The following is a 13457-nucleotide window of genomic DNA, read 5'->3' as shown; positions in this document are numbered from 1 at the left end:
ATTAACTTCGGCTTTAAGAAAACAACAGTGCAGCTGGCTTGATTAAAAAAAAGAATCCACTCCAGTGACTCCACCAGTCACTACTGGTCAGTGGAAGACTTTCCTTTGCAAGTAAATGTATGTGTGGAAGGATCTAAAAAGGTATCAACTTCCAGAGAAATCTAAGCTTTGGTTAAAAAAGGGTTTTAAGATCGTATGGTGGCAAAGGAACCTTTATGAAAGTCAGCTGACTGCAAGTCTAAGCAGTGCCATCTTCCCCACTTTGTAGCCAGTTTCAAGGCTGCTGCTGCTTCTCCTCCTCCCACCTTTCACTGCAACACAGGACAGTGCAGACAGACAAGGACCATGTCAGCTTGCACTGTTTCGCCTCAGAACCCTTCAGGTAGCTGTGAAAAATGACAAAAAACTGCAGTAGATTTCACTGCACTGTAGCTTGGAAAAATGAAAAACAGCAGAGGCACTGGAGCTATTCAGTAGGGGGTTGGGGTAGAGCAGCCAGAAGGCAATGTGAGCATAGACTCAAAGACTCTAAGGTCAGAAGAGACCAATATGATCATCTAGTCTGACCTCCTCCACAATGCAGGCCACAGAACCTCACCCACCCACTCCTGTAATAGACCCCTAACCTAAGACTGAGTTATTGAAGTCCTCAAATCATGGTTTAAAGACTTCAAGGTACAAAGAATCCACCAGCCCGTGAGCTGTCCCCATGCTACAGAGGAAGGTGAAAAACCCCCAGAGCTTTTGCCAATCTGCCCTGGGGGAAAATTCCTTCCCAACCCCAAATATGGCGATCAGTTAAACCCTGAGAATGTGGGCAAGACTCACCAGCCAGACACCCAAGAAAGAATTCTCTGTAATACCTCAGAACCCACCCCATCAAACGTCCCATCACAGGCCATTGGCATATCTATCATCAGTAGTCAAAGATCAGTCAATTGCCAAACTAGGCTGTCTCATCCTACCATCCCCTCCATACATTTATCAAAGCTCCATTTTGAAGCCAGGTAGGTTTTTTGCCCCCACTGCTCTTCCTGGAAGGCTGTTCCAGAACTTCACTCCTCTGATGAGAGAGAAAAACTTCTTCTCTTTGCTAGTAGCCCAAGAGTGTACTGGATCATTTAAAAAATCAAGTGCCTCTTACAGGGAGGTCAGTTTGCAAGAGTCCAGGGACTGTACCCTGGTAGGAATTCCAACACCATCTCCTTGCCTTGCAGCTGCAGTTCTCACCAGGCTGTTGAGCCTGGACAGGTCCTCCCAACCCCTGAACAGAGCCCCGTCCCCAAGATAATGGCCTCTATCTAGTAGAGATAGTCATCTGGCTAAAATGTGTCTGATTAACACTCTGGTTTTAGGCTTAACATGCGACACTTAAGCACTGAAGCCACAAGAATGTAAAACCCCGTTTCTGCAAAATCTGTAGAATGCAAAGAGAACACAGTGCATATTCAAGTATCAGACCCAGCAAACTGAACAATCTCTTCTGTGTCTGGCATTAAATACAAGAGTGATTTGGAACTCTACCTTGGACACCCCTGATATGATAATGGTGCTTTTCTTTCTCGGAGATTTCAGCTTCTGCTGGGCAGACTCACTTAATTGTCGAATGGCGGCTTCAGCAACTGGATCGGTGCCATTCAACACCAGCAGCTCTGAAAAGAAAGTGCTTTAAGATAAAATGTAGGCAAGGGTTTAAGTGCAGAGCAAAAGCAGAAGAACAGGAAGAGGAAGATGTTAGTTTGAATTTTAAACACAAAAATACAGAGATCAACAGAAATTATGTAACTAAACACCACCTGAACCAAATATAAGCCAAACAATCATTTTGCTATTAGTTTCTATTGCATTCCCACATCCTTCCTTTGTATCCTGGAATATGTACATCATTCCCTCTTCAGAGATTGTATATGAAGCTTCACAGTCTCTTTGGGGATGTTATAAATGAAGTAAATAAATAGGCCTTAAAGAGGCCTATGCCAAAACAAACAAACAAAAAATTAAGTAATCTGCATCAACTCCAGTGCTTGCATTGATGTGCAACAACCTCCCATGGATCTTTCTCCTGGGGCCAGCAGATGTTCATCTTCCAGCAAACCCTCTGACTGTTTCAGGAATTGTGTGGCTTGGCTCCAGAGAGTGTGCTGTGTGCTCCAATCTCTACCCCAAAGCAGCAGTAAACTCCATTGCACGTGCCATTTAAAGCTACACTGGATGACATAACCAGTCTCTAAAATTGCTAATTTCCATGATACCGTAGTTCCAAGAAGGGAGTGATGTTCACTGTGACACAAGGAATGAAGAGCATAAGGAGAGTGGATAAGGGAATAGATTTTTTTTTTTTTTTTAAAGTGCTTTTTAACTATTTTCAAATTGCAGGAAGACATCCACAAGACCATTCAAATAAGGTCATGGAAGATTCAAATTATGGAGGAAAAAAAGTGTCTGCACTGATATACGCTTTAAGGGTTTGGGTCTATATTTAAATACATTAAAAAGCATACATAACCACATGCCAAAAATGAACCCAAGAGAAAGGGTTCTATCACCATCACCACCACCTAATACTTCAAACACACTTCGCCTTCTATCTACTGAGTGATTTACAAGAAATAGAGAAGCAGGCACAGCAAGGATATGAGTTGCTTAACATCAAAAAGTGAGTCAGTGGCAGAGCTAGAAGAGAATCCATGCTTCTGACTTCCATATGCTCTCTTACACTTCCATCCATTTAGACACAAGGGAGAGAGCACCGCCTCTGACAGGAGGACTCAGCAGTGGCCCAACTCACAGTGGCTTTTGTGCATTGTACCCTCTGGTGGAAGTAGTTTAAAGGTTGTGGATGAGGAAGACATTGCACCTTCCTAATCCCATGGAACTCAGGGATGTGTATGAAAAAAATCCTCAATTGACAAGGAAGAGGAGTCAACCTGGCTGCTGATCCATTGGCCTCCCTTCTCTCCTAACAGCATAGTTCCCTGACAGATTTTCAGGAGGTTAGGAATTAGTTTCATGAAGACTTTAACTGCAACCCAATATTTTATACTGACTGTAATATTGCCTAACATAAATGCTATATCTGCCAGAAGGCAGTAATGTGTGGGTCCTGCTGTTAATTCAATGTTTTAGGATAATCTATTGCATAGCAGAGAAAAAGGGAGCTAGATTACAAGATTTGGAGGTCTCTTACCTGTATCCGAAGAAGATAACACTTTGCTGACAGGAGCACCTTGACAATGGATTGCTTGAACTGAGAAATCCTTTTCAATCACCTTCACTTTAGCAGGAGTTTTCACAGGAGAATCTGAGAAGCAAGTTTCTCATTTATTCTCTCTCACCAAGATAACTTTGGCGATAATATTTAGAAATGTGTATAACAAAAATAACGGGCATCTGGAAAAGTGTTTTTACTGATGCAAATTAGCATTTGGAAAAAGCCTATCTAGTATAATTCAAAGCAAAAGTTCTGTCACTGGTAGATGCCAAACCTTCAGTCTTAAAATGAGCTCATTTTCCTGTTTGTAATTTTGATTTTAAAACATTCCATACAAAAGAGCCACTTAAATAAAACGAGAAAAAGTTTGCACAATAGACTTTTCGATGACTAACTCATATCCACATTTACACATGCACACGCAATTTTAAGAGGGTTTTGACTTAGTACCTGTCACAGAAGGGCTAGCAACACTGGTTACAGTAAGGCACAGTTTGAATGGGCACTATGCAAGCTTCCTCACATAATGCTGCCAATCTACTGTAGAGCTAGTTGTAGTGAACAGGATTAGAAAGACCCAGCCAGGTCTGTAATAAGCACAGACTCTGGCAGTCTCACCAAGTTGTGTGGTAGTGTTGTAGTGTGGAAAAGCATCCACCAGAAGCCAAACTCATTTCCATTGTGATCTGAGCCAAAAAGTCTAATATTATAACGTGCAGACATTACTGACTGCTTAAGAGCAATGACAACCAGGGTCAGTGACCCAGGGACCTCTTGATACCAACTGGCAGAGCGCATAGAGAGTGCATACGGTATAACAGGGATCCCTGGGTTGGGTATCTGCATATTAGTTTCATCAAAGGGTGGCATGTGGGGTCTCCATCAAGAGTTGGGAGCCTTCTGGCCATCAAATCCTTCACCGAGGAGGCAAAGTGACAGCATGTATGTCTCATGAAAGAAGAGTCAGAGTGTGTCTGGCTGTAAAGCGCTGCAGGGATTTTGGGTGAGCAATACTTTAGATGCAAGAGCATCTCGTTCAATAAGTCCAGACTCCAGAACGAGAGTTATGATTTTACTTTATATGTAACCATTTATTTCCAATACTTCTACTTGCTACTACTTCAGTCGCTTTGCTTTGTTAAATAAACTTATTTAAGCTCTCAGTATAAACATGTTTCAGTACTGTGTGTTTGGCAAAGCGCTGATCTGAAATTTAATAGGAACGCCTACATTAGCAGTTTGTTGCATGTTTTTAGAGGGTCATATGTGCCACTTTTTGCAGGGGCAGTCTGTCAAGGGTGTAAGAAACACCACAAATTCAATGGATTTATATATCAATAGCAGCATTGTGCTATCTACTGTACCCCCCACTTAGTGATTTGGGTTTTCAAAAAGAATACTAAAAACACACAACGCCCCCCAGCCCAGCCACCTCAACAAAGAGAGACACCTAACATTCACTGTACCAAGCAAAGGAAATCATGATCATTTCTCACCGAAGGTACCAGGAGGCAGATTCTGCTCCCACTGAAGTCATCGGCAACACTTCCATTGACTTCAATGAGGCAGGACTTGACTCCATGCAAAAGGAATATTTTATTCAAAGTAACCAAGACTCCCCCCACACCCTACCCATCAAAGACCAAACCAAACCAACCAAACAGATCTAGACAATATTCCTTTTTCTTTCCCTGTCCTCCAGAGGTGCTATACTACTGAAAACCAGCAAAAAACTAACAATCTTGGATTTGCGTTTTAAAGTTTCACTGATGTCTTCACCTGGGCTCAGTGCAGAATGTTTCCCTTCTAGTCGCGGTTTGGTTTTCACAGCAGTGACAGTAGTGACCACAGTACCACAAGGCATCACAGTTCGATCCTTTTCTATCTTTGTGGTAGGAAGTTGAGCAGGAACTTGCCAGGATTTTGACTCATTAGGTTCTACGTAAGAGAACTAGAAAGAGAAAAATTAGTAATTAAAAATAACTACACCTTAAAGGAAACAGGCACACTATGAAACAGCAGCTGGAATTGTAAAGTGGACTAGATCAAAGTGCACTATCAAACTGTTAGAGCATGTTAGCAAGGTACCCACAGACCTTTAAGCATGCGACAGGGTAGTGTGGGGCAGACTGACACCCCAACTGAACTAAACATTCGTGTAGACAAGTGCTCAAAAGACCCAAATTATTCCTTAAAGCTTTATCCATAACAGTCCCAGCTTTTGCTTTAGGTAGGGGATGATTCACCTTATACAGTCACTTACACAAGTACAAAGGGAGTTCACAACACTGCCGTTTTGATTTAGTAGCACAACACCCAGTTTATACTTCTGTGAATGGTCACAAAACATGCAGGGCCATGGTGTATTGGGCCTGTGTTCTGAAGTGTACAATCAGATAGTCAAAGACAACCATTAACGTAAGAATGTGATACCTCTGCAGTGACAGATCCTAACACAGGGCTATGGCAGCTGGGCCTGCTGTTCAGTGCAAAGCTTTGTTGTCCAGAAGGCTGTTTCTTGAACAAGTCTAAAGGTACAGTTGCCCAGGCTGAAAAAGAACCTAAAATAAATGGTAGTGACACAGTAAGGTCATGTCTGAGCTCTCAATATCTTTGAAGTTATTTTGAAAAGGTAGATAGGAAGAAAGCAGAGGACATTGCAAGGAATTATCTGTACAGCACAATAAGGTATTTACTTTATAAAGAGACAAGATCATTTGCAGAGGAAATTTTAAAAGAAGGATCTGCAGTTCTTGCAGGCAAGGTTTTTAGAATAGTTATAACACTTGACAGAAAAGAAGGCAGATGTTGAATCATTAATAGTTTAAAATAATGACAAAGTGGTAATCATTTTTCCTCTGCAGCCAAGATACTTGGAGAAAATAAAATCTCTAGAGATTCTGAACATTGATGAGAGATTGTACAAAAGACAGTCCACCTGAATTCTTTCATCTTCTCCTCAATTGCCCTTGTCTTGTATTTTATACAGGGTGCTCCCTGGATTCATGTTAGACTGGAATAGCTAACTAAGAGTACTTCCTTATGTGGATCTGACAGTGCAAGTTTAGATTCTCTCTCTCTATTAGATATCATATAGTTATCTTGCAGTGGAACATTACTGTTAACAAAATTAACATAATGCTAAAACTTTGTTACGCAGGTCCATGGGCAAAATCCTGGCCCCTTTCAAGTCAATGGGAGTTTTGCCACGGACTTCAATTGAGTCAGGATTTCACTCCATTAAGTATGAAGAAGTCAGGACCTCCACATTTCAGAAAGGCAAGCATTTGACATTCTCCTTACTGTTGTGCTACAGGTTAGCTTCTTCAACTGACATAGAAAGGCCTTTTTAGATTAGACTACAATAAAAGGCACGGATGACACTGACACCCCTCCCATCCAATAAACCCCTACCAAGCCGTGGGGTGGGGGAGGAAAAAAAAGAAAATGTAAATCTAAAATAAATAAAACAAACTCTATCCCAAGCAGAATTTTTACCCTGAATAGGGAGAGCCATTATCCTTCAGTGTTGCTATCCATTTTACATGGAAGGCACTCAGATGCTATGGTGACAGGCAACAATATAAAACTCTAGAGATAGATGGACGTAATTAAAGTTAGACTCCTGCCATCATTTCCCATATTCCTCTTACTAAGGTTTAACAAACAAGCAAATAAACAAACACACCACCAACCACATATCCAACTAAACATTACTTTTTCAGAAATTTTAAGTCTATTAGCTTTTTCTAATGATCATTGTGTAGTTATTTATTGTTAGACCCTTTTTAAGCAAAACAAAGGAATAAAAATGTGCTGTTAATACTGTATGGTATGTGTAGTAGTTGACACATCTTGAAAGACTATTATTATTAGAGACACATGGGCAGGACAGATTTTTTGTAGGTAAGTGATAATACATACTTTGCTTCCAGAATTAGAAATTGCCCCCCTACTGTGGAGTGTTACTAGGATATAGCTCTACATTAGAGCTGTGTGAAACAAATTTTTTTTTTTTTTGGCCATTTCATTTGTGTAAGGTTTTCCTCTTCTCCAAATTTCTGTATAGTCATTTTGTCAAAAATGTATATTTTCCCTCTCACATTTGTATGCCGAGAAAAAAGTTACTTTATGTATGTTTCTCCCCTCTCTCTTCACAATCATTTCTCCCCCAAAACTGGCTTATGTCCACTTGATCTGTGGCCCAACAGTTTTTAAAAACAACTCCAATTACCAAAAGTGTAATAAAACATGAAACTCACCCACCCCTGCATGGTTTTCTGATAGTTTTGTAATTCCTTTTTACACACCTTGAATTTAAAAACACATTCCATGTGACTAATGTAGCACTCTAAATATGGTTTTGATAACAAGTTATTAAGCATGGCTTACATAAGTTGTTATATTGGATAAGGGCTTAATTAATAGGTAGGAGGCAGAAGGCCGGAGAAAAGGAGTGTAATCTTTACTTGGTGGGGTGTGGAAAGTTCAATGCAGTACTCTGTAACTTTGTTTTGAATCATTATTAATCTAAATGTAACTAAATTTGACAATACTGAAATAGAAGAGAATAGTTAATAAGACTTCGAAAGGATGCTTCCATTTTTACAGAATAATCCTGACATATTAGCAAACTGACCCAAGAGGGGTAACACAAAATGTAGAGTTTCTAGCAAAAGTGAAGCCCTAGAGTAGAGAAACAATGCTCAAAGTAAATTCAGCTGGAATGGCATTACATTTCTATTGACGATGAAAGAGGATTGGGGTGTACTAAGAGCACCTGCACTGAGAATTCTTGGTCCAGTGCTCGGCCACAGTAGCAGAAGAGGAAGGTGGCTTGCGTTTAGAAGAATCTATTAGAAGTTTAAGAATTATAGTGCCATCACTTTATAAACTTACAAGTAAAACAATAATTTGGTACAAGGTATCATGGCTGTTGTAAACAAAGTTGTGAAAGTGAACATCCCCTTCAATCTTAAAGCCTGCCTACTCCACCTCCTCACCAGCAATCCAAGAAGAAAGATAAATATGCCTGCTCCTCTCCTGACCAAATAGACCTTTCCATTGAACAGTAACTCTCTTTCTTGTAAGTAGGGATAAGGAGCTCCAAGATGGGGTGGTAGAATCAAGCATAGTAGTGTGCAATTCCTTATAGACAAAGTTTGATTACACGTAAGTGGGATTAATCAGTTTTGTGCTTGGAAACAGTCAGTTTTGGGCGGAGGGGAAGATTCAGGATTACTCAGTATTTCTTTCCTTCCATCCACTCAGCAGCAATGGATGTATTTTTCCTTCCTCTGGCACAAGAAGGTATATTTGATGTTTTATAAATACAAAAACTATTCAGAGTTGGTAAGCAGTTCCAGACACAATTGTCACAACAATTTATTTCTGGGCTATGGTAAGCTGTCAAGTTTTTGCACTCTGTAGAAGTGCAGCACTCTATTCTGCTGACAAGCCAAATAGTAAGTGGATCTCATAAGCCCATTCAGGAACATAAAACATTGTAAGTCTAAGGTCTTAGGAAAGAGAATATTAGAGGGCAAAACCATAAAAAACACCAGCCAGCTCAAGACAGCACTCAGATTCAAGTCTTGTTCATATATTCAGTCCTGCCTTAGGGCTTTGTTAAAGATTAAAGCAAAACCCAGGAATATGGAAAAGCATTTGCATAACGTCATCCCTCATGTCTATGTTTGGGGACAGAAGGAAACAGTGAAAAACCCATACCCACTTTGTAGTAGGATGTCATCAAAAAACTGTCACTGGAGCTAGCCTTTGATCTTTAATTTAAGTATCTGAGCCCTAAAGCAGAACTGGGATTATAAACATATATTTAATTCTGAAATCCTTCTTGAGTTGGCCATTTTATTTTTTTTAATGTAACCCTGTAAAACTCTTGGCCTTTCTTTCTAGGGCTCTCTTGCCCCAGCGACTATTAGCGTCTTTGTTCCTGGAGTTATTGAGGAGTACCTGATCTGGCTATCAGGGTTAGTCAGCAGAACAGGTCCACAGTGACTACAGACTTCTGAGGCCGGACAACTTCTTATAGGATCTTATTCAACTATGTAAAGAAAAGAGGATTTATTTCAAGATCTCAGTAATGCCCACGAGGGGACCATGCAAAAGAATTCAGTTGCAGCACTTACTATCCAATTTCCCATCTTCCAAGATCTGCAGTTGTAACTCTTTGGATTTGGCATTTAATTCACTGTGAAATAAATAAAACGATGTTAGGCCTTTAACTGGAGAAGGAATGAAAACTCTCTATTGTACTGTTGCAGTGTTTCTCCGTTCTTCATTTTAAAATACCCTTTTCACAAGGCTTCAACCTTATACTAGGTCATACACCTTGTACTACCATATTGCACCATGCAGTACAGTTTTATTGACCAGTCAGTGGGAAGTGTCAAACAGCACTTACAGCACTCTACCTTTCAAACACCAGAGAGAAAAACACATGTGCCACTTCTTGAACTCAATTAACTTAAGGAAAAGGAATGCGGGGGTGGAGCCTGAACTTGGATATATCACTAGAGAGCCTTTTTTCAGTTGCTTATAAACTTTGCCTTTCAGGATGAAGCTTCCCCTTGTCTGTTCTCTACTCAAAGACTGAGAAACAATTCCTTCTGTGCACAGCTGAGACAACATCATCTCCCAAATTCATAAGTCAAGAAGATGGAATAGATCCAACGGTCTATTAAAAGTAGAGTAAATCTGCCAATGCAAGATTATTTTAATGAGAGAGGTAAATATTAAATTTAAGTAGTTTTCTGGCATTGATATCGGATCACTGACTGAAACTTTCCGATTTAAAAATCATTAGCGATTCTCCCCCTGCCAGATTCTCTCTGAGAAGGGTCAATGTTATTTTGACACAAAGTTAGACTGAAGGGACACTGTTAAGAAAATGAGAGTAAAGAACCAGTTGCTACATGACATGACCAGCATGAATCATTATTAGACACAACTGCTTTGGGTACAACCCGTGGTGCTTTATGCAATAGACAAAAAAATACCCCAAACCAAATCTATCGACTGGGCTGTTAAAGCACATGGATGTGTATTGTGACATTCCCTCTAAACTTTATTCTATTCCTTCTGCAATAAGCACAACTGTTTAATGGAAACTTTAACACTGAAAACATGTTTTTACACTACGCTTCTATTCAGGTGGGACTTTTCTTGACTTAAGCAGTGCTGAGCTACAGGAGCACCCAAGGAAGACGCAGGGTGCAGCAGGAAGTGGAGTGATGTTGGCAATTCAGTAGGTGACACTCTTCCCATTGAGCAAATGCCTCAGCCTGCTGGTAGGGGCAGTGGCCCTGAAAGTGACTTTTTTTTGTAAGTGAGGGAAGATGTACAACCAAATCCTGACTATTTATCATCGTTAAAGATCTCTCAGGACTTTTGCAAACTTATCTACCTTCGGCACATGTAAGGCACCCATCACCATGGAAACCATACCATCAATTCTGGTGTAATGACCAAATTCCAGTTAAATTAATCATATCCCGCTCACCTGAATGCCTCCTGCAATTTTAGCTGCAGAAGAATACCCTTTCCACTTCTTGTCCTAAAACACTGGGGAACAGCTGCTGTGCAATGTTGAACAGATACTCTGTTCCACCAATAGATGGCTGAAGCCATTCACAAATACAGTATAAGAAGTTCGTAAAGCACTTTGAGATATTTCAAGATAAAAGATGCTTTACAACTGGTTTATTTCTACCACTAATGCAAACGAGTGCGTCATGCTAATCCCAGCAATGGGGTGGCAAAGCACCACATTGTCATGGCAGATTGTCTGGTCTGAGGCTTTACAAGAAGGCCACAGTCTTAGATGAGAGATAGATTTGAGAAATATGGGTATTTCAGTGATGAGACTGAGTACAGAAAAGAATAAGTCACTAGAATTTAGGTGTCTTAAGATGGCAGCTTCAAGGCTATTTTTTCCCCACTAAATGTAACAGAACAATATACAGCAGCATGCACTGGACACAGCTTCCGTCTGAGTGCACGATAAAAACCAAGATTTTCAGAGTTGCTTTAAGAAACATTTATCAAGCTTCTCTTCCTGGCTATGTCAAATTAAGAGCGATTATCATACATTCAAATCAGGGGAGCTGCATTCCCCAAATCCTAAACCATCTCAGAGTACAATTCCTTCACAACCCATCCACAGTTGCTGCTTCCCAACTCTCTCACCTGTGCTATGCATGCACCTACGCTCACAGTGCAGGGAACAAGGAGAAGAGAGAAAGCTTCCCTTCTGCAGAACTGTGCACTGCAGCGCTCGCCACCCCCTATGACTGAAGAACAGATACAAACAGTTCACTCCACCCTCAAGCAGGTGGTGAATCAGCTGTCTGTCCCAGCAGTAGCTCTGATCTAATCCTCTCCTCTATATCAGGTCTTCATAAAACTTGCCTCTCTGCCCTTTTAGCAGGGCAAAAGGGACAACAGATGCCATACAGTGACTCCGTGGTGAGGAGGACGCTGGTGACACAGCAAGTAACGCTCTTCTTGGAAATGAGTAGGGAGGAAGGAAGGTTCCAAAAATGGATTGGGGAAGGAAAGCTATTGATAGGCTGGAAGGGAGATGGAGATCCCAATGGGAACCAGCACCTTTTACTTTAACGCCCTGGGAGAAGAGAAGCACCTACAAGCACAGTACACAGAGCAGCACTTCTTTTCCCCACTCATCATGACAACCTGCTTCTGCTCTCTCTCTTCCTTTCAGCCAGCAAAGTAAGAAGGCTCTGGGCATATCAGTAGCTTTCTACTAAACAACGCTGAAGCTGGCTGTTATTTTCTGCTTTGCCATTAAAGGGGATGGTAGGAAAAGAATTTTAAGACTGTCATTTAAATTCCCTCTGTTGTGATCACCTAAGCAACTGTTGTGTCTTTCACAGTACTGTCAGACAGCAGCTTTATCCAAACTGTCTGTAATCCTTTTTTCCATTGCCACTCCACAATATATACCACTGTGTCCTGCACTTACAATATAACTATTGACTAAGATATTTGCCCCATACATCTCTACTAGAAACCACATATCTATACTTTCCAATCCCAGACCCAACAATCCTCAATCAAAAGTAAAAATGACTGAAATCCAGGCCAACACTTGCCATAACTCAGTACCAGAAAATTGCTTTAAGACCACAATTATGACCTGCCAGTGTCCAATCACCGGAGACAACTGATAGGACATGATAAAACACAGTTCCTCCCCCAACATCTTATATAAATTGAGACTGTAGAAACATTCAATAGAAAATGTTAGCTTGGTGGATACTTACAAGATGAACTCCTCTTTCCAAGAGAGGTTTGCAGCATTTCTGGCTCCAGAGCTGGAAAATTTCTGCAGAGGATCATTCAACTGAGTTATACATACTGGGTTGATGCTGCCTGTAATGGGAAAAGGAACAAATAGCCAACGGTTGATTTCAAATTGTCAATCAGTGTGCCCGCTCAAGAGAAATAGGGGACACCTTTTTGTCTAACTACCCCTTATTATTTGTGTTACATTAGTGCCCAGTCAAGTCTGGCCCACTGTTGCCCTACATGCTGCATAAAACAAATTAAGAAACAATCCATGTCCCCAGAGACTTTACACTTTAATTTAAAGACAAGGAGCTATGAGTGTGGATGTAACAAAATCGGATGGGGGAGGGGGGGAGAGGAGAGGAGGAGGGAGAGAGGAGGTAATAAAGATGGGAAACATAGCTACAAAGAGAAATTATGTAAACAACTAAATGATTTCAAGTCACTTAAAACAAAAATTAGATACATATTTGAAGTCCTTACTGACTGTCTACCTAGCTGTTTCTTGAGGAACTACTATTTCTTGTGTTAACAGATAATTGACCACAATATTGTTAATGAGCAATAGATTTATAGATTGCTATTTTTAAAGAGATCATGCCAGTCTAGAGCATTGCTCCACTAATGCAGAAATGACTATTGAAAAGTTGAAGGTAAAAGTGAATAAATTTACTCTTATTCCAAGCAGGAACAGTTGGTGTTATTTATAGCTTGTAACACACACACACTTTTACAATGCCAAAAGTAACTATTTTTCATCTTTGGGGCACTAAGGAGAATGAGAATAGGCAAGAATATACATAGATTTGCACTGAAGTTTGTGCACAGAAACAGACAAAATTGTACACTGAATCCACTTCTCAGATATTATATTATCTCTGTATCTGTAATTTGCTATATTAGATCAATCTAAGAT

The 13457-nt window shown here is 40.4% G+C and overlaps 1 protein-coding gene across 2 annotated transcripts in view; it reads right to left on the bottom strand.

Annotated features, from left to right (window-relative positions):
* The window catches only part of C2CD2 (C2 calcium dependent domain containing 2), a 45064-nt gene that overhangs the window by 7812 nt on the left and 23795 nt on the right, over window positions 1-13457 (bottom strand). For both annotated transcript variants that reach the window (XM_067545203.1, XM_067545204.1), the window contains exons 7-12: window positions 12517-12625; window positions 9361-9422; window positions 5645-5772; window positions 4991-5162; window positions 3188-3301; window positions 1525-1652 (exon numbers count right to left, since the gene is read on the bottom strand). In XM_067545203.1, coding sequence (XP_067401304.1) covers window positions 1525-1652; window positions 3188-3301; window positions 4991-5162; window positions 5645-5772; window positions 9361-9422; window positions 12517-12625 — 713 coding nt within the window. The remainder of the gene's footprint in view (window positions 1-1524; window positions 1653-3187; window positions 3302-4990; window positions 5163-5644; window positions 5773-9360; window positions 9423-12516; window positions 12626-13457) is intronic.

This window comes from Emydura macquarii, unplaced genomic scaffold (assembly GCF_026122565.2).
Source record: "Emydura macquarii macquarii isolate MOO-44397 ecotype Brisbane River unplaced genomic scaffold, CSIRO-AGI_Emac_v2 contig_1043, whole genome shotgun sequence".
Classification (NCBI taxonomy): Eukaryota; Metazoa; Chordata; order Testudines; family Chelidae; genus Emydura; species Emydura macquarii.
Note: the sequence above shows the minus strand (reverse complement) of the source record. Positions and strands in the feature narration are given on the sequence as shown.